Consider the following 21,429-nt stretch of genomic DNA (forward strand, 5'->3'; position numbering starts at 1 on the left):
CACAACTGACCTCTTTAATAGAGTATTTTACTCTTTTGACAGCATCTAAAACCGACCTTTCCCTCAGGGTCTAGCTGAGTTTCTCCTCCTGCCCAAAACCTTTCCTGACAATTTAAGTTCTTACTGACATCTTTCCTCTGGGACACCTAAAGCCCTGTGATCTGTGAAGCTGTTATGGCATTTGGGTATGTCATCATATGCCATCATTTATTCCCTAACTTTTCAAGTCAAAGGCCATATGCGCTGCCTTTTCAGCTCCCCCTGCAGTGCCTAGCATAGTGCCCAGTACATATGGAAGCTCCATGGTAGAAGTGGATTGAATTGGCTTATAGCCTTTTTCATCATTACCTGAATTATCATATCTAGGACTAGGGTTTGCATTATTTCTTTTTGTTTTTCCAGTCATTATCTGTTCCTTAGTGACCCAGGAGCATCCACAGTGAGTTGCAAGTTGGACCACTCCTGGAATAGGTTGGTCAACTTGTGTTTTTTGGCTTGAACATCACTGTTCTGTACCACACATAGAAAACAGGAGACAAATTATGTACTTTACGATTGCAGTCATTAGAGAATCACCAATTAGTATAAAGGCAAAAAAAAGTATATATATATATATATATATGTGTGTATATATATATATGTGTATATATATGTGTATATATATATATACACATATATATATATAAAAGCTAATGGAACAGAGAAAGAAAAGAAATATAGAAGAGGGTGACAGGAAAAGAGATGAGAAAGAATAAAAAAGCCAGCAATCCAGTTCTCTGATGTAATGTTTCCTTTTTCTAATGACAAAACATAAAGACTCCTTGCAAGTGCATTTAATGGATGATGACTTGCACATCTTCAAAATGTTTGCTCTTTAGGAAATGTATGCAGAAATAACTGCCTTTCCAGTTTGAATTAGGAACAAATTGGAAAGGCAGTTACTTTGGGGGCACGGGAGTAAGGGTGGTTTGGGTGAAGGGAAGTAAACGCAGTCTAGTAACACTGGTGCATTGTATGCGGCAGTAAGAAATGACAACTCCAAATGAGGCCGGCTTCTCTCTTAATGTGATCAGCTTGCTATGCCCTCAACGATTCCATGAGATTTTGCATTTTATAGGTTGAGCTTCCCACTGGCAGCAAGTGAAGCAGTTCATTATGCACATCTGTCACGTGATCCACTTCATCAACCAAATGGAACTGGGAGAATAAGTCACCCTAACAAGATCCTTCAGTACACTCTTAAAAACTACTTACAGATGTACTCTTCCTCTGTAGGGATACAATGGGTTTCCTTGTACTGTGCCACATGATACAGGAAATGCATTATCCCCATCCAAATTCTGGCATACCAGGAGGAAGCACGTGAAAAGAAAGCAGCTCACAAAAGCACACAATGCTTTTGCAAAAGTCCTTAGAGGGACTCATACACCAATTTATGATAACGACAGATAAAATCCCAGGCCTCTGAAGCTCAGTTCATTTCAAATGCTAATGTCCACACAGGGAAAGGAAACCACATCAGCATTCGGCATTGACACAAACATTGTTAATGCTTTTTATTTATGGATTGTCACTGAGTCCCCTCAGCAGTATGCCAGATTTCCATTTGTGTTGTAACTTTAGCTACTTTATGTGCTTTCATGACTAGCTGTGTTATGTACCCATAGGCGATTCATGCTTTCAAACTGTGTCTGGTGAGATAAGCGGCCACACTTCTGATCTTGAATCAGGAACCATTTTGTTCACATTCAGATCAGGTGGAATAAACGTTTTTTAGCTAAGCCCAAAATTAGATTCACCTGCCACTGTTAAATCTTCCTATTTCATTCAGTTAACCAACAAATATTATTGGATGCCTACCATGTGCCAGGCACTGTTCCAGGCACTGGAGACATACCGTGAACATACAGAGTCCTACCATCATAGAGATTACAATCTAGAGGTGGATAAGGGGAGATGGTCAACAAATAGGCAATATGTCAGAAAGTGTGTCAGTCAGGATAGGCTAGGTTATTTTGTGGCAATAACCCAATATCTCAGTGGCTTAAAACAACCAAGTTTATTTCTTACTTACACTGCATGTTCGTTGCAGGTCAGCTGGGGGCTCTGCTCTGAGAGCACCTTCCCTCTGGGACCCAACCTGCCTAGAGAACCCCCATCTAGAGTGTATGGCTTGTCTTTGTGGGAGATGGAGAAGATAGAGTGATAAATTATATGCCACCTCTTAAAGCTTATGCCTGAAAGTGACACATGGCACTTCTATAACATTTCACTGGCCAAAACAAGTCACACAACTACACCCAACTCCAAAAGGTGAGGTAGTGCAATCATATCATATGCTCAAGAAAATCAGACACATTTGGTGGACAGAACTGTCCCCGATGATGATGATTTCTATGAAGAAAAAAATCAAGGTAAAGGAGACAGTGTCTGCGTAGGAGGTTTCTATTTGACGTAGATGGTCTGGAAAGTTCTCTCTAATAAGGTGATATTTGAAGAGAGATTCCAAGGGAGAGAGAGAGAGCCATTTGGATGGAGGTGGGGGCAACTTCCTGTAAAGGAAACTGCAAGAGCAAAGTGTACCTGGCATATTTGAGGAACAGCAAGGAAGTCAAAGTGCCTAGAGTGCGGTGAGCAGAAGTGAGCAAGGGGAAGGCTATAGAAAATGAGGTCAGAGTGTTGTGGAACACAAGGTACAGCTTTATTGTAAGGGCTATGGCCATTGTAGGTTTTTGTGTAAAGACATGATATGAGTTAGTTTTTAAAAGGATCCTGTGGCTGCTGAGTGGGAAGCATACTCGAGGGTGAAGGGGTGAAACAAGGGGTAGGTAAGAGGCTTTTCAATAACCCAAGTCAGGTAAGAGGAAAGTAGTGGTCAGATTCTGGATATAGTTTGAAGGTAGAGCAAGAGTATTTGCCAATGTATTAGATGGTAGGATGTAAGAGAAAGGGAGGATTCAGCAATGACTTCAAAGGTTTACTTTTTCTAGTAATCCTTGAATATATGTAAGGACTACCTCATGTGGTCTTGGGGAATCTTCAAATTTGGCAGTATCACTATAGCATGTAAACTCCCCTGTAAATAAGTGGAGTTGAATAGCCAAGTGCAGATGTGGATTCTGGGCAGTTAGCTTGATTCATGCACCAGCTAAGGGACTTCTATCCCCATACTGGCCTCATATCTAGTCTCTCTTAGGGTTTATGATTCAAGTTAATTTATAAAACCAGAGAAATTAGCCTCATAATTATAAGCAAAATAGGAGCTTATGCCTGGGTCATCCCAACTTCACTCCATCCTTCTATTTCTCTGTGAACCTCAGATATCGCTACCAGGAAACCCAGCTCCTCCAACATGAGATCTGTCCTCAGTAGCATATCATATAGTGATGTGTCACCTCCAGTTCTCCTGGAAAGAGGTTGAACAGAAATCTTAATACGTACAATAAAACAATACTGCGGTGTTTGTCTGAATAGTATGTCCCTCTTTCTGCTTACCCTGCCTTCCTGTAACATGGCTTTCCCCATCACCATTATCCAGTAAATAGTAACTAGAACTCCCTACCACACTTAGACCTTCTCTTATATCTTTTCTAGCATAGCAGATCATAGGTTGAATGTAAAGTTTGCCAACTATCATAAAGGAATGAATAAAGGTCAATGCTGTTTTTAAAAACTGTGTTTTGAGGCTGTTTGTACTCAAAAGTATTCATCTACTCAACAAACATTCTTGAGTTCCTACAATGTGCCAGATACTCTTCTAGCCAATGGAGTCACAGCTATGAATAGAATATATATGTAATACATATTGCCAAAGACTGGAAAAGCATGGAAAAGTATAAAGAAAAGATAAAATTTCTACTAACTCACCACTGACACATAGCAGCTAGTAACATTTTAGTGTCTAGACTTTTTCTAAGCATAATATCCTTCCTCCCTGCTTTTTTGAATAAAATTTATAACTCTGGACTTACACATTTTTTTCTTTAAAATTTTTTTCTTATAAAAAAACATAGCAGATGCTCACTATTTATTGAATGAATGAATGAATTATAGGAACTTAATTAATTACATAGAAGGAAAAAATTTTAAATGGAAATAACCACGAGTATCACTATAAGAGATAACATTGCTGTTAGTAGTTTGGGTTGCTCAATATGGTTTTGAATAATTGGAATATTTGTACAACTTTGTTCCACAACAAATGATTTACTTTAAAAATAACAACTTTCTCTTTTCCCAAATTACAAAAGCAACATGCCATTGTGGATATTTTGGAAACTACTGAAAACTACAAAAGGGGAATCTAAAAGCCATTTATAGTCCCACTGCCCAGAAACTACTGCTATTAACATTTTGGGCATTTTTTTCCAGTCTTTGTTCTTAGCAGTACAACAGGCTAGTTAAGAATCTGGACAAGCTACTTAGCCTCTCTGAGCCTCAAATTCCTTATCTGTAGAATGAAACTAATAATGCCTGCCTTGTAAGATTGTTGTGAAGTTTAAATGAGATAAAATATACAAATTGCTTAGTCCAGTATCTGACCCATAATAAGTACTCAATATGGGGACTCTTACTATTTTGCAAGATATTTCTACATAAGTTAATCATACTTTATACATAAACTTTTATCCTCTTTAAAAAAAAATTCCATCATTAATATTTTCCAAAAACATTTTTAATGTCTGCATAAAGTTTATTCATGTGACTATACTACAGTTCTCGTAATGATACTCCCTTCTTATTAAACTTTAAAAAAAGTACATTTTGAGACAATCTCAATTTTTCAGAAAAGTTGCAAGTAAAGTACAAAGACCTTCTTTTCCCCTGAACCATTTGAAAGGAAGATGTCAATTTGATTTCCCCATCATCCCCAAATATCTTAGTATTTCTTCAACAGAGACATTCCCCTACATAACTGCAGTACAAACAGCAAAATTGGAAAATTAACATTGACACATTGCGATCTAATCTTCATACCCCAGTCAAGTTTCTCCATTGCTCAATAATGTATAATTTATAGCAAAGGATTCCAGTTCAGAACCACACATTGCAATTATTTGTCATCTTTCCTTAGTCGCCTTTAGTCTGAAACAGTTCCTCAGTCTTTCCTTTACTTTCATATCCTTAACACTTCAAGAATATGGGTCAGTCATTTGGTAGACTATCCCTCCATTTGCTTTTCTCTGATGTATTCTCATGATTAAGTTATATGTCCTTATCAAGACTACCACAAAATTGATGCCGTGGGTTCTTATTGTATCCTTAGATGGAACATCTGCTTTGGCTATAGCAGCCTGTGCTGTGCCATTTTCCTATACAGACACCCACCTCGCCCTACCTGGGCTCTAACGTTCCACATCAAGCCACCCCTCTTCAACCCACACTTGGTTATTCCTTTGCAAGAACCACTCTCCTCACCCCATGTGGACCCTGAAACCCCATGCTGGCCTGCACTCCCACCTTTAACCCACCTGGCCCCAGTACTCTGCACTGAGCCATCCTCTCAGTCCTCTTTGGTTCTGGCACTCTGAGCCAAGCTGACCCTCTTCAGGGACACCCCTTTCATCCTTCTTGGGCACAGTGGCTCATGCCTGTAATCTCAGCACTTTGGAAGGCTGAGGCAGGAGGATTGCTTGAGGCTCAGAGTTCAAGACCAGCCTGGACAACAGAGCAAGGTCCTGTTTCTACAAAAAAAAAAAAATACAAAAAAATTATGGCTGGGTGTGGTGGCTCACGCCTGTAATCCCAACACTTTGGGATAATAAGGCAGGAGGATCCCTTACGTCCGGGAGTTAGAGACCAGCCTGAGCAACATAGTGAGACCCAGTGATATGGTTTGTATTTGTGTCCCCACGAAATCTCATATTGAATTGTAATCCCCAATGTTGGAGGAGGGGTCTGATGGGAAGTGATTGGATCATGGGGGCAGATTTCCCCCTTGCTGTTCTCATGATAGTGAGTTCTCATGAGATCTGGTTATTTAAAAGTGTACAGCACCTCACCCTTCACTCTTTTCCTCCTTCTCCAGCAAGGTAAGACATGCTTGCTCCCTCTTTGCCTTCTGCCATGATTGTAAGTTTTCCGAGGCCTCCCCAGCCATGCTTCCTGTACAGCCTGTGGAACTGTGAGTCAATTAAACCTCTTTTCTTTACAAATTACCCAGTCTCAGGTAGTTCTTTCTAGCAATGCAAGAACAGACTAATACACCCAGTCTCTACAAAAATAATAAAAAATTAGCAGGGTGTGGTGGTGCAGGTCTATTGTCCCAGCTACTCGGAAGGCTCCGATGGGAGGATCCTTTGAGTCCAAGAAGTTGAGGCTGCAGTGAGCCGTGATCACGCCACTGTACTCAGCCTGGGCAACAGAGTGAGACCCTGTCTCAAAAACAAACAAACAAAAAGTACTATCTACTATCTATGTATGTAATACCAGTTTTTCCTCAAACTGGAGGAGTCTGTGGCTATAAGCAACATCATTGTGTTTTCATTGTAAGCAACATCATTATGTTTTCATTTCAACAATGTTTTAAAAACTTATATAAAAATGTATAAACTTATCTGGCTCACCTGAGATGTTCATTTAAAAACTGCATATTTTTAGAATTGGTGCTTTGTGTTTAAAATTGGATTGGCACCATGTGATCACTTTTGTGGGAATATTCAACTTTTAATGTGTCCAGTAGTCATTATGTTGGCATGTCCTGGCATCAAAATAACAATAACCATCTTGCTTTCTGTTTAAAGAGAATCATTGAGTTACCTTACCTGTTTTAAAGTTAAAACTGTTCTTTTTCAGTGATAAGATGCAATTGAGTTTAGTCTCTTAATTTATTTAATAAATTGATTTTGATTTTCCATCATAAAAATAAACATGCTAATCTGTCATAGACTAATGAGAAAAGAACAGGGCTGATTTAGTACCCAAATGATGCATTCATGTAAAGTGAAGGCCAAGTGAATCATGGTACTCAGCGCAAATAAAGTTTTACTGTAGTTCAAACAGAGAAACATAGTGAGAAAATTGAAATATTACAGGGCTCATGTAGCATAGGCTGAACTCAAAAGAAGCCAGGCAAAGCAGTCACTTTATTTGGATTATAAGCAGTATATTGGGTTTGATTCTGTGTTTATGTGACACACCAACTTACAAATACTCTCCATGAAGAACTTTTGTTAAAAGTTCTTTTAAAATTATTGATCAGGCCAGACGCAGTGGCTCATGCCTGTAATCCCAGCACTTTGGGAGGCTTAGGCAGGCAGATCATCTGAGGTCAGGAGTTCAAGACCAGCCTGGCCAACATGGTGAAACCCTGTCTCTACTAAAAATACAAAAATTAGCTGGGTGTGGTAGCAGGTGCCTGTAATCCCAGCTACTTGGGAGGCTGAGGGAGGAGAACTGCTTGAAGCCTGGAGGTGGGGGTTGCGGTGAGCCTAGACCCCGCCATTGCACTCCAACCTGGGCAACAAGAGCAAAACTCCGTCTCAAAAAAAAAAAATTAATTAATTAAAATAAAATAATTTGTCAATATTATATTTTGGAGAACGTCATTTTTAAATTAAGTGGGCCAATTAAAACAACGAACTGATGGTTTCCAATGAATAACCTTGTAGGAGGGAAAAAATTATAATAATGATAATGATTATGAGTCAAATGACTGTATCATGCTTGATAAATATAAGTCAAATATGTAAGTCAACAATTGAAATAAAATCTATAAAAGCATCATATTATACTTTTATCATTATATGTATAAATTATAATTAAACCCAATATTAGTTATTTAGTTTCAGCAAATGTTACCACTTTCACACTGAATTAATGTTTTTTTATTTGAATTTAACTGATGATTTGTTTTCACTTAATCTGTAAATTTGATTTGTTCTTGTGATTTTTTAAATTGTGGTAAAAAGATATATAATAAAATTTACCATTAAGATGGTAAATTATTAAGATAATTTAAGTATATAGTTCAGGAGTGTTAAGTATATTCACATAGTTGTTCAACAGATCTCTAGAACGGTTTCTTTTGTGTTTGTATAGTTTTTAGTTAGCTACAAGCATAAAACATTTATACCTAATTACTACATATTTGTACATATTTAAGGAACTATATAATGAAAATTATTTAAGTCAACATGGGGAGGGGTTTCAAGAGAACTTTTATCCTTTAAAGAAAAAGAGATGTGGTCTCACATCTAATCAATATGGTGGCTCTCTTTCAGTCTCAATGTTTGCTCAACCAACCCTCTTGACTTTTCCTTCTTGGCTAGCTCACAGAGTGGGCTGTGTTGGAGATGACAATGAAACCTCATTTCTTGGAAAAGCAGAATCAGAGGAGAGGATAGCAGTGTTCCACCTGAATTCAAATCTTCCTTTTTAATAATAAGTATAATATGAACACAATACTGTCTTTCAAGTTACTTTTTAAAATACTTTCAAATCCATTATCCTATTTTTGAAGCCCCATTGTGAATCTCTTAAGTAAGTTTCCTTTAAAGTCAAACATCATTGGCAGATTTTGATATGTTATACCTTTAATTATTCTAGCCAGTGCTGCTAGGAGCTTTGCTCCTTCGCAAGATGTTAGAGGAAAGACATCTCAAGGTGCTCTGAATGTTCTGTGAGTCAGCTGTGGCCTCTCCCAGGCCTTATTAAGAAAATAAACTATGCTGATGAGCTCCCCTGAAAAATTAGATGGAGGTTTTCAGCTTAAAACTCATATTGTTTGACCTCTCCTAGGCTTTCTTTTTAAAATGAAAGTTTTTTTTGTTGTTAGGATTTGCTGTTTAACTTTTTGGAAATAAGGTAATAGTCAAAGTCCCCATAATCATTAACTGTGGGATAGAAAGCAAGAAGGAAAGAGCACGAAAGAAAGGAACATTTACCGAGTATTTACTAGATGCCAGACAGTATTCTAGAAGCTTTCTATTCTTCATCTTACCTTATTTTAACTATCTCCATGGGAGTCGGTTCTGTCGTCCCCATATCATTGGCTGAAATTCTGAGAAGTAAAGTAATTTGCATAAGGTCACCCAACTTGTAATAAGTAAACTGAGGTTCAAGCCCACCTTTGTCTGGTTCCATAGCTACACTGTGTGAGTGAGAAACGTGAAAACACCTCACAGACTCAGCTTGGGCAGTGTTTTCTGCAACAGATTTTGTCTGGGGAACTTGGACAATGCCAATATTCATTCATAGAGTTTCTTTGCCCATTCCAGCAAATTATCATTTTCTGCTTTCTCGCTCAGTTATTTGTATACTTAGCTGATGGACTCAACTTCACACATTTCCCACACCCTACTTAGCAGAGTACAGAAATCCATTTGCTCTCTCCCAGCTGGTTCCAACACTGGCCACATCTGCCTTTCCAGATGTGCGGGCTGCAATGTAAAACACACATCCTTACCACTCCACTTGCTGCAGTGTTGTCTGGCCCTTCTTGAGGCATGGTTCTAGGCTGCTCTTTAGAAAGGTGTGATGTATGCCCTGTGGGCTGCATTATCATCTGTTGGTTTAATATGCACATTCTGTGGTGCTTTTACATACTTTTCCAACTTTTTACATTCTGTGTCCATCTCTGATTGCATTTACATGGTGATTTATGGAGACTTTGAATATTATAATCTAAAGGGTATATGTGGGAAGGAGGAAGTGAGCAGGTTTGTTTATTAGGAAAATTCAGCAGTCCCTGCTTCTTTAAAGATCTCACCTTGAAATTGCATCAATGTGAGCTCAGTGAGGGTCAGAGAAAAGGGACCAGCTGACCCACTTCCTTATCATTTACTGTATGCTGCCTTGGGTTGTTAATGGCCTTTTCACATGTTGGTGTTATATCACCCCAGCTAGATTTTAAGTAATTAGAGAGCAAGAGCGTGTGTCACTCATCTTTGTGCCAAGCATATTACCTTGCACACAGTAGGCATTTAATGAGTAGTTGGAGTCTGGTTGCTATGTGTTAGTTGCTGTGGGTGCTGCTGAACTCTCACCTTGCAGCCTTTCTGGATTAGCTTTTGAATGACAGTTTTATTAGGCATGATGGAACCAGACCTCCCATGCTCACACTGTGGTGTCAGGGACTTCTGCCTCATGTGTCTTTTCAAATAATAACATTATGCTGGGACCCAAAGTATATGGTACCAGTTTAGAGTCTTGAATTTTAAAAACCTGAATATGGAAAGAACCTGCTCAACCACTTTGGAATGCCCCTGTTAAGCTCACCTTACAGCATCAGAAGTGGACTCCGCAGCCACCTATTAGATCCAATATGAAATGCCCTAAATACTCCCCTTACTTGGTGCCTGGAGGACCTCAGTCTTAAGCTTCTCCTTTGGACTGAGGGCCTGACAAGGCCTGTGTAGGGCAGGCTGAGCCAAGCCCTGGCTTGGATTAGGGGTATCATCCAGGAATGGAATGAGCGAATGGCTTCACCTTAAGGAAACCTTTTAAATGAGATGAACAATGACCTTCTTCAACAAAATAGAGAAAACATGATGTAACCTTTTCCAGATGATTAAAGATATTGTTTTTAAAACCAGTCACTTGCTGTGAAAGCTGTGATGTTATCAGTGACTTCTGAGGGGTGTTTATTGCTATAGTACATGATCTGAACCAATGAAGCTGGACATTTTAATGTGGCTGTTTTGATTTGACCTGGGTGAAAATTAGAAGTAAGCTTGCTTTTACAAACATTACTTAGTGATTTTTTAAAAGCTGAATATTTACTAGTGCTTTTCAGGGTGCTTCAAAATATTAATATTTTCATGACAATACCACCTTGTCAAAATGTCAGCTGTCATTTCCATCAAGATGCTGGTCCTCTAACCCTTCTTCCCTATTGTCCTGCTAAACTGGCAACTTCTAACCTACCAAGCGTTAGAAAAACAGAAAATTGCTCTTGTTAGAACCATGTATATAAAGTAAGAGTAAATGTGATCTGGGTGAGGGTCTGATGGTTGTGTTAGGAATAAGAGTGGGGAGGTTTAGTGCCTAAGCCTTGGGATACTGTTTTGGCTTGGAGGATTATCCCATGAAACCCTTTTCATCAATGATGCCGTAGGTGGAATTAGTTCTTCAGGCACACATTTTTTTCTTCTTAGGGTCAAAGGTAAGGTGACATGTGAAGGGGCAGCCAAGGCATCATCCGGAGGCTAGGGCTCGATGGAAGGGGTAAGGGGGGTGGTGCCGGGCATCTGGTTGGAGGGAAGTAGGAACACAGGCAGAAGCAGAGAAGGGCCCTTAGTGCTGCTGAGCACAGGCTGCTGCTTGACGCGCGGCCCTCAGCTGGCTGGCCCTGGCTGGAGAATTTCTCCGCAGGTCCTTGGTTTTACCACATCCTTGTTTGGAAACCATCTGTGTTCTAGGAGCCCATAGAGAACAGGCATCTTATTTTGAAAATCAGTTTGAAGCTAAAGTGGACTTTTTAATGACAAATGAGAGCAATGAAAATATAGCTATTGAACTTTATTGTTATTTTGGCCTCGTAAAAATTAAAAGTAAACTTTTTTAACTCAAGAGGATTTTATAAAATCTCCCCATTTGTGTACATTTCAGACATGAGACTCTACCACCCCAGAACCCATCTGAGAGGAATTTAAATCTCAGGAAAGTAGCAGCTTTCTTCAAGTTTCTGAGTAACTGAACCTTGTAGATAACAACAGATTGGAAGATAGAATCAGTTAATCCCTGAACTCAAGGAACCCTTGGCCCATAGCCCAGACAATACAGCATGCTGAAAATTGGTCTGGTCCCAGCCTCACGTAAACCTGTTTCTCCTCTCCTGAGAAGAATGCAGCTTTTGACCACTGCCCAGTGTGAGAGCCCGGCCTCACTGTTACACCTCAATGAAGGCAAGAACAAGTGGTTTGCAGTGGAGGGCATCGCCTGGAAGGTGGCAAAGGCCAGGCAGGTACCTGCGGCCCAGCTGCTGCTCGACGATGAGGCTGGCAGCCAAGTCTAGCGCCAGCCTTTTCAAAAGCAGCCCTTTTGATAACACTGATTACATTTCCCTCACCGGAGCCTTGGGTTAATTGAGCAACAGCCAACTTCTCTGGGTAACAAAGAGGAGGGGAAAGTAATCCAAACACAGGTTTTATTATAAAAACCAGGGAGTGAGAGAAGTATGTTTATTCTGTAAGATAACACACCTGCTCGGTGCCTGGGAGGCTCATTTGCATCAGTTGCCATGGCAAACTCGTTATACTTCAAGGCCATGTGGCTTTGTTTCCTTTTGGGATCTGGTCCTTGTCCTACCTTTTCTAACAACTCCAACACAATGACATGGAAGCCTGCGACAGCATAATTGATTTCTCCTTCCCTCTATCAACGGTTCACATTTGTTCAGCACAGGACTGAGTCTGCCTTCTCCTTTGAACTCCTTGCTAAGCATGAAGGCATGCTTCAGAGAGCCACCCTCATTAACATTCCGGGTCCCTCTTCCCTGTCAGCAATAAACAAGCCCTGCATCAATGGCCTCCTGCCTTCCACTTTTACAAATGAGTGGCTCAGTTCCATGTTTTGCTGCTGATCCAGGTGCCCAGGCGCATACAACGCGAGGCTAAGAAGCACGCGGGAGGGACTAAAAATAGAACAGCAGTTTTGGATGCATACCAGAGCAGCTACTTCATCTCAACTTGCTTTGCACACTAAGCCTAATGGGATCCATCAGGCATGAGTTCTCTCGCGCGCTAGCTCCCTCCCTCTCCCCTCTCTCCCCAGCTGCCGATTTCCATCAGCGCCTTCCTGGTGAAGGGAGCAAAGGGAGGTCAGGCAAGGGACAAGAAATGTGTGCCCCGTGCCCTTATGGTTTTCGTTTACAAGCCCTGGGAGATCTGGGGGCTGCAGTTACTCCTTCCATAAGAGAGTTTCTAGAAAAAAAGCAGGCAGGCCCAGAACATGGTCACCTCTGCCCAGGTACACTTTGGTCCAAGACTTTCATTGTTTAGCAAAGCCTCAAATATCACTTCCTAATCACCCAATACCTATAACCTGGACCCATGCTCCTATATTCCTTGAAAAGTTAAGTAGAAAACTAAAGTACACTGAGTGTTCCTCTTACAGATCCCACCTGCTTGCTTGAGGCTAAGAATTTGGGAGCAAATGCACAGTGAGTTGGCAACATGTGACTGCCAGGGTCTGCAAAAGCCACCCACCTGCCACCAAGTACCCTATCCAAAAGTGATCCTATCCTAAAGCATTTTCCAATAGAAAATGGAAGAAGTCATATGCAGTTAGGAACATGCTATCCTGCCTGGGCACAATACCTCCCAGCATGCCAGCTGTGTTGACTGAGCGAGGCTCCTTTGTGTGCTAAAGTGCCTCGTGCAGCCTCCCTCAAAAGGCGAGCCGGCATGACCATACGTTTCTCATGTCTGCATCCAAAAGGTAATGCAGATGTTCCAAACAGCTAAGTATTATTCCAAGAAGTGCCATTTTTGTGGAATCAGAATTGTGATAGGAAGGGCTGGACGCAGTGGCTCATACCCATAATCCCAGCACTTTGGGAGGCTGAGGCGGGCAGATCACTTGAGGTCAGGAGTTAGGAGTTCGAGACCAGCCTGGCCAATGTGGTGAAATGCAGTCTATACTAAAAACGCAAAAATTAGCTGGGCTTGTGGTGGGTGCCTGTAGTCCCAGCTACTAGGAAGGCTGAGGCAGGAGAATCGTTTGAACATGGGAGGCAGAGGCTGCAGTGAGCTGAGATCATGGCACTATTGTACTCCAGCCTGGGCGATAGAGTGAGACTGTCTCAAAAAAAAAAAAAAAAAAAAAAAAGAATGGTGACAGGAAGATGAATATCACAGTATTTAAAAATCTTTTTCATTGTTGATGTTTTGGAGATTGGCCAGATACAACTAAAAGAAACTGATCTGGGCCAGGTGAGGTGGCTCACGCCTGCAATCCTAGTACTTTGGGAAACCAAGGTGGGAGGATTGTTTGAGCTAGGGGGTCAAGACAAGCCTGGGTTGAACATAATGAGACCCTGTCTCTACAAAAAAAAAAAATTTTTTTTTTTTGAGACGAGGTCCTGCTCTGTTGCCCAGGCTGGAGTGCAGTAGTGCTATCTCTGCTCACTGCAACCTCCACCTCCCTGGTTCAAGCAATTCCCCTGCCTCAGCCTCCCAAGTAGCTGGGATTACAGGCATGTGCCACCATGCCCAGATAATTTTTTTTGTATTTTTAGTAGAGACGGGATTTCACTGGTCTCAAACTCCTGACCTCAGGCAACCTGCCCACCCTGGCCTCCCAAAGTGCTGGGATTACAGGTGTGAGCCACTGTGCCCAGCCAAAATTTTTAAAAAATAAACTGGGCATGGTGGCATGCACCTTTGGTCCTAGCTACTCAGGAGGCTGAGGTCGGGGGATCACTTGAGCCCGGGAGGTTGAGGCTTCAGTAAGCCGTGATCATGCCACTGCACTCCAGCCTGGGTGGCAGAGCAAGACCATGTCTCTAAATAAATAAATAAATAAGTTGATCTGACTAATAGCAGATTTTGTCTGTGTCAGGCAAGTGTCAAGACCTTTTACATTGTGCTTCAGTTTCATATAATAGCAGTATAAGATAAATATGCCAAGCCACTTCAAGAAAAGTCATACTTCATATAATCACAGCAATAATCAATTCCCCAAAGAATTTCTAACGGAACAAGTTGCAACATGATCATCTAATCCTCCCGTCACTAGAGGATGGAGGTACTTCTTCCCTCAGGGAGAGGGAAGTATCTCTTCAGGGAGACACCAGGTCATTTGTTGAACACATCTACTGTGAAAAACCAGAAAGCTTTCTAGATTCATCAAATAAACGTCTGCAGTCTGGAAATCAGAACATCCGGGTTCTAGTCCTAGGATGACCTTAGACAAGCCACGGCTGCTCTGGGCCCTGCTTTCCTTGTGTATAAAACAAAGCTGCAGGGATATATGATTTCTAGGGTCTCTTTCTAGACTGAAAGTTCCATAACAGAAATAAATGATCTGAGAATTTAATTGATTTTCGTGCTTGCTTTCTTCCTTTTTCCCCCCCTTTGGTGGTTGTTGTTTATTTGGTTAGTAGGCTAAAATAGAACTATTTTTCTTGAAAAATAGTGCATAATTCTCTGGGATGAGAGGCATTTCTTCTCTGTGGTATTTTCCCACAGTGTAACCTTCCTTCTCTTTTCATTTGCCACTAGGAGGTGGGTCTCACTGATTCTTCCTGGTTCATTAAGAAGAAACAGAAAGATCCTGTGTTTTCAGAGACTCTTTCTGGATCATTTCCCATGATCATAGGACTTTGCAATCCATTTGGCAAAGGTGGTGGTGACAATGGGGTGTTTGGCAAAGTGGATGAGGTAGTTGACGAAGCAGCTGGGGTAAAGAAAAATGCTCTTGGCAAAACATCATGAAACTAGGGTGGAATGTTCAAAATGGAGAACTTGCATCCCTTGCTGAGATGACTCCGAGAAAAATTCTGTCTTTAAAGAGGTGATTTATTTAACAGGAAACAAAGAAAAAGGTATCAACAGTAATAATTTTTCTGAGCACTGAGCTGAGAAATAGCTAGTCTAATACTTGGATTGTAGCCATGTACTGAGACCTCTTTGAACAATCTAGAAGTTAAAATAGATTTGAAACCAGTCACTAAAATTTAAAATTACATTTAAAATTCTAAATTAGTCATCAAATATTAGGTAAGAACCTAACCTTGCATTCCACAAACCCACCCCTCAAATCGGTGTAAGTCTGAATAAAGCCTTTGGGCTAAGAGGTTATTTTTACTAAGTCAGCCCTACCCCACTTCCACCCCAAAAATATCTAAAGATGAATGCCTGAGGACCAGCATAACATCTAAATCAACCGAGTGTTAATCTTATTGTCAGTGCTCTCAAATAGTTGTTACAATTCCTTTGATGGGCCGGGCGTGGTGGCTCACGCCTGTAATCCCAGCAATTTGGGAGGCCGAGGCGGATGGATCACGAGGTCAGGAGATCAAGACCATCCTGGCTAACACGGTGAAACCCCGTCTCTACTAAAAATACAAAAAATTAGCCGGGCATGGTGGCAGGTGCCTGTAGTCACAGCTACTCGAGAGGCTGAGGCAGGAGAATCGCTTGAACCCGGGAGGTGGAGGTTGCAGTGAGCTGTGATTGCACCACTGCACTCTAGCCTGGGTGACAGAGCGAGACTACGTCTCAAAAAAAAAAAAAAAAAAAAATACTTTGATGTTGGTGGTCATCGGATCTCATAGAAATTTCAGGGGCCAAGCTTTCATCACTTGGCCAAGTGCATGTGTGTGTATGTGTGCGTGTGTGTGTGTGTCTGTGTGTACTTTTTGGTTTGTTTTTTTGCTACCAGTGCTACCAGCTGTAACACTTTAATGACTCTTTGTGGAACACCAGGGACCACTGCTCATCAACCACCTGGGGTAAGAAGAGTGGAAGGAATGAGTGGTTCAGAGCTTAGGACAGGTCTCTGAAGGGAGGAAGGGTTAATAACATCACATTGCTAAATCTTTGCAAACTAGAAAATTTCAGAGTAATTGCTGATGTCATTTTATTTACAAACGTGTGTCGAATCCTTAATGATGGTGTCACCTCAGACTAAAAAAGATAATGAAAAAAGAGAAAGAAGACTTGAAGTTTGTGTTTGGGTGTTTTCCAGGTTATCCAAATATGAAAGTCAGTTCTACCAGGTCTCAAAACTACGGAACTAATGTTACATGTCAGAAAGTCTTACAAATGAGTACTTATGTTATGCTAGTTTTTCTTCTCTTTTCCTATTTTTTAAAGAACAAAGACATTCGTCTCACCCAGTAGACATCTAAGTTACAAAGTAAATGAAACTAGCGTTCTTTGCAATGCATTAGCAATGTTTCTTATTTATAGTTGACAAGTATTTGTCCTTTCCCTGTGCTACATATAAGAGCTGCACTGGGCTGGGCGTGGTGGCTCCCATCTGTAATCCCAGCACTTTGGGAGGCCAAGGCAGGTGAATCACTTGAGCCCAGGAATTCGAGACTAGCCTGGACAACATGGCAAAACCCTGTCTCTACAAAAAATACAAAAATTAACCAAGCATGTTGGTGCACACCTATAGTCCCTGCTACTTGGGAGGCTGAAGTGTAAGGGTCACCTGAGCCCGGCAAGGTCAAAGCTGCAGTGAGCTGAGACTGTGTCACTGTACTGCAGCCTGGGAAAGAGTGAGACCCTGTCTCAAAAAAAAGAAAAAGAAAAAACAACGGTGGACTGTCTTGTAGCACAAGTGAGCCTTGTTTAAGAGGCTAGTAGATAAAGAAGGGAAGCAGTAGCTTTCAGCCCCAAAAAGTCTTCATTGTCTTAGTAGCTTGGGCCATAATTAAAGCCATCCCACCTTTGTAGTTTACGTAGATTTGATACATGTATACATATTTTATATATGGATATGTGTATGTGTTCTTTTTCTGGAGACCAGGTAAACAAGATATATAGATACAGATAGATATCCAAAATTATCAACCTGAGGGTATTGTTGAAGATTTTTTTTTTTTTTTGAGACGGAGTCTCACTCTATTGCCCAGGCTGGAGTGCAGTGGCGCAATCTCGGCTCACTGCAAGCTCCGCCTCCCGGGTTGACACCATTTTCCTGCCTCAGCCTCCCCAGTAGCTGGGACTACAGGCGCCTGCCACCACGCCCAGCTATTATTTTTTTTGTATTTTTAGTAGAGATGGAGTTTCACCGTGTTAGCCAGGATGGTCTTGATCTCCTGACCTCGTGATCCGCCTGCCTCAGCCTCCCAAAGTGCTGGGATTACAGGCGTGAGAAGATATTTTTTAAAAGAGGAAAATGTTGGCTGGGTGTGGTGGCTCACACCTGTAATCCCAGCACTTTGGGAGGCCGAGGTGGGCAGATCACAAGGTCAGGAGTTCGAGACCAGTCTGGCCAATATGAAACCCTGTCTCTACTAAAAATACAAAAATTAGCTGGGCATGGTGGCAGGCGCCTATAGGTCTAGCTACTTGGGAGGTTGAGGCAGAAGAATCACTTGAACCCAGGAGGCGCAGGTTGCAGTGAGCCGAGATTGCAGCACTGCACTCCAGCCTGGACGACAGAGCGAGACTCTGTCTCAAACAAAAAAAAAGAGGAAGAAAATGTCTCTGTTAAGAAAATGTAAATTTGTCCTCTGAGAGACATAATTATGAAAATGAAAACTCAGTCACTCCTCAAAAGAGTATTTAGAATTTAGGTCCTAGACTTCAAATCTTTTAGAGTGATTAGAGATGCTTTTGTCCATGTCATTTTATAAATGAGTCCCTGGAATCTAAGAAAAGTTAAAGGACTTGCTAAAGGTCATACAGCTAATTGGTGGTAGAACCAAAATTAGAACACAGACTACAATTCTAGCCTACATCCCCCATCACTTCATACACATATGCAAATATTTTTACCTATGTAGTCAGATCCTGAGAACCATAATCATACTATTTAGAATCATGGCTGTATGCTATATAAAGTTGTTTTGTTAAAAATGGGTGTTTTTATTTGTTTGTTTGTTTTTTGAGACGGAGTCTCGCTCTGTCTCCCAAGCTAGAGTGCAGTGACATGATCTCGGCTCACTGCAACCTCTGCCTCCCGGGTTCAAGTGATTCTCCTGCCTCAGCCTCCCGAGTAGCTGGGATTACAGGTGCACACCACCGTGCCCGGCTAACTTTTTTGTAATTTTAGCAGAGATGGGGTTTCACCATGTTGGCCAGGCTGGTCTCAAACTCCTGACCTCAAATGATCTGCCTGCCTTAGCTTCCCAAAGTGCTGGGATTACAGGTGTGAGCCACTGCGCCCAGCCTAAAAATCTTTATTGCAAGAATAAAGCTTCCATGATTATGGTTAAAAAGGGTTGTTTAACTAGCTGGCTTTAATCCATTAATACAGAGTGGTCTGTTATATTTATCTAATATTATATCTAAGCAGCTTTGTTGATGTCCCTGGAAGCAACTGCCCATATCATTATAAATTATATGTATCTCCTTTGAGATAAGTAAAACATAATCTTACAAAAAAGTAAACATTTTATTATTTGTACATGAATCAGTTTGGTCTGAGGATACACAAGCATCTGGCTAACTCATAAAAGTAGCCTGAAGTGATTGATAGGAGAGTGTTTGTAGTCATTTCCATTTGCTGCCACATCCCTTACATTATCTACTTGCTAAGCACTGAGAGGCCCAGAATGGACACATCAAACTGTCAGGAGGAACATATGGGACACTGGCACCTGCAATGGTTTTTTTAAAAGCAGAGAATGCAGAGCAGTCACAGACTCCACTTCAAAGCCAGGGTGTGTGGAGGTCTCTGGGGAAGAGCTCTGCACAACAGGTTTCCTGGGGGCCAGAGGGCCTCTCGGGGAGGAACAGAAAAAAACCAGCCAGGAGTGCTACCGACCAGCCTCAGCTAGAATGCTGTCAGAACAGGGCCCCAAACATGGCCTGGCCTCAGTGATCTGGGGATGAACGGTGTCACAAGGGAACCACCTGAAGGGTGGGCAGAGGCCCCCGTGGAGGAGCCACATACTCTTCCTCTCTCAGCAGCCGCAGCAGGATGTTTTTTTTATTCTTAGGCCAGCTGTAGACATGAGTGTTCTGAAGCCAGGTGGGCACATGCTCCTATGGGAGGCAGAATGACAGGAGCAAAGGTCATTAGAGAAAAACCTGGATGCCAGATCCCAGGCTCAGTTCCCAAACATTTCTGGCTTTCCCTACATGGGCGTTTCCTACCAAACTATCCTGGGAGTTGTGCTGTTTTGCTTTTGGAAAGGTTTAGCATGTGAAATGTTCTTGGCTTCGGGTACAAGCTGTATATCTCATTATAAAAACCACATGTGCACAGCATTTTCTGTCAGTCTCCCAGGCTACCTACCCTTTGCATTTCAACTTGCTTTTCACCACCCTCACGTAAAAGGGGTAGGACAGAGGTCACACAGAGTGATGTGAATTCCCCTGTGACTTCAGAAGAAGTATGCCAGGGCCGTAGGCTTAAATCAATTCATTACTCTTTCACTCCAGCCCCAGGTCTGGCCTGCAGTAGAAGGAGCCCATCAGACCTCAGTGATCAGGCAGAGGCAGAAACTGTTAGCCAGGGATCCTGGGGGTGCAGTGTCAGACTGCCCTCATGGAGTGGATGTTCTGGTTGGGAGAGGCAGATAATAAGTAAATGGATAGTGTGTTCAACAGTGATGTATGCTGTGGAGAAGAATTAAACAAGAAAGGGGACAGGGAGTGCTGGGGCAAGGGTGAAAGATTTGCAGTTTTAAATAGGGTGCTTAGGAGAGGTCTCACTGAGAAAATGAGCAAAGACCTAAAAGAGTGGAAGAAGCAAGCTCTGTGGTTGTCTGGGTCCAGGCAGATAGGAGAGTCAGTGCGAAGGCCCTGTGGAGGGAGTGTGTTGGGTCTGTTCACAAGCAACAAGGCCACTGTGAGTAAAGCAGAGTGAGTAGGTGCAGAGGTCTGGAAGTAGAAGGGGCTGTATCGGATAGTGCCCTGTAGGCCACCATAAGGCCTTTGCTTTTGAGTCTAACTCCTAGGGACTATAGGATGGGACTTCTCTAGGTATTGTGCTTAGAAGCAGCACCTGCTGCATGGCAGGCATCATACTGAGTACTGAGGATGCCCAAATGAAAAGGACGCAGGGACTGCCTTGAGGACTTCAAATCTTAGGATGAAAGCAAAATGTCAACAAATGATTTTCTAGTCAATGGTGTACCAAGGGGACAGGTGGTGAGAGCGGCCTGTGCTGGGCTCAGGTAATACGGGCATTGTCTGAAGGAGATTTAAAAATAATAACAAAACCAATGAAAATTTGGTCTATTTTGTATATTGCCATGCTCCAATAATTCTCAACAATTATTCCCAGTACCCCCAACCCAAACACATATCATTGACCCAAGGTGCTAGAATTAAGCACCCTTAAGAAAGGGACAATGAAATATATCAGCATGGAGGTAAAGAGGTGTCAGGGCAGGGCGCAGTGGCTCACGCCTGTAATCCCAGCACTGGGGAGGCTGAGGAGAGTGGATTACCAGAGGTCAGGAGTTCAAGACCAGCCTGGCCAACACGGTGAAACCCTGTCTCTACTAAACATACAAAAATTAGCTGGGCGTGGTGGCGAGCACCTATAACCCCAGCTACTTGGGAGGCTGAGGCAGGAGAATTGCTTGAACCTGGGAGGTGGAGGTTGCAGTGAGCTGTGATTGCACCACTGCACTCCAGCCTGGGCAACAGAGCAAGACCCTGTCTCAAAAAAAAAAAAAACACTTTGGGAGGCCCAGGCAGGTGGATCACGAGGTCAAGAGAACAAGACCATCCTGGCCAACATGGTGAAACCCCATCTCCACTAAAAATACAAAAATTAGCTGGGCATAGTAGCACATGCCTGTAGTCCCAGATAGTCGGGAGGCTGAGGCAGGAGAATCGCTTGAACCCTGGAGGC

The 21,429-nt window shown here is 42.0% G+C and overlaps 2 protein-coding genes across 4 annotated transcripts in view; one reads left to right on the plus strand and one right to left on the minus strand.

The window, feature by feature from the left end:
* Positions 1 to 21,429, plus strand: part of LOC134730558 (uncharacterized) — a 119,446-nt gene that overhangs the window by 57,091 nt on the left and 40,926 nt on the right. The window lies entirely within an intron of this gene.
* Positions 18,996 to 21,429, minus strand: part of TRAF3IP2 (TRAF3 interacting protein 2) — a 47,576-nt gene continuing 45,142 nt past the window's right edge. For all 3 annotated transcript variants that reach the window (XM_008975753.5, XM_063604989.1, XM_063604990.1), the window contains one exon: positions 18,996 to 19,607. In XM_008975753.5, the coding sequence (XP_008974001.2) occupies positions 19,461 to 19,607 (147 nt within the window). In that variant the 3' untranslated portion in view covers positions 18,996 to 19,460. The remainder of the gene's footprint in view (positions 19,608 to 21,429) is intronic.

The sequence above is a fragment of the Pan paniscus genome, chromosome 5, assembly GCF_029289425.2.
Source record: "Pan paniscus chromosome 5, NHGRI_mPanPan1-v2.0_pri, whole genome shotgun sequence".
Taxonomy (NCBI): Eukaryota; Metazoa; Chordata; class Mammalia; order Primates; family Hominidae; genus Pan; species Pan paniscus.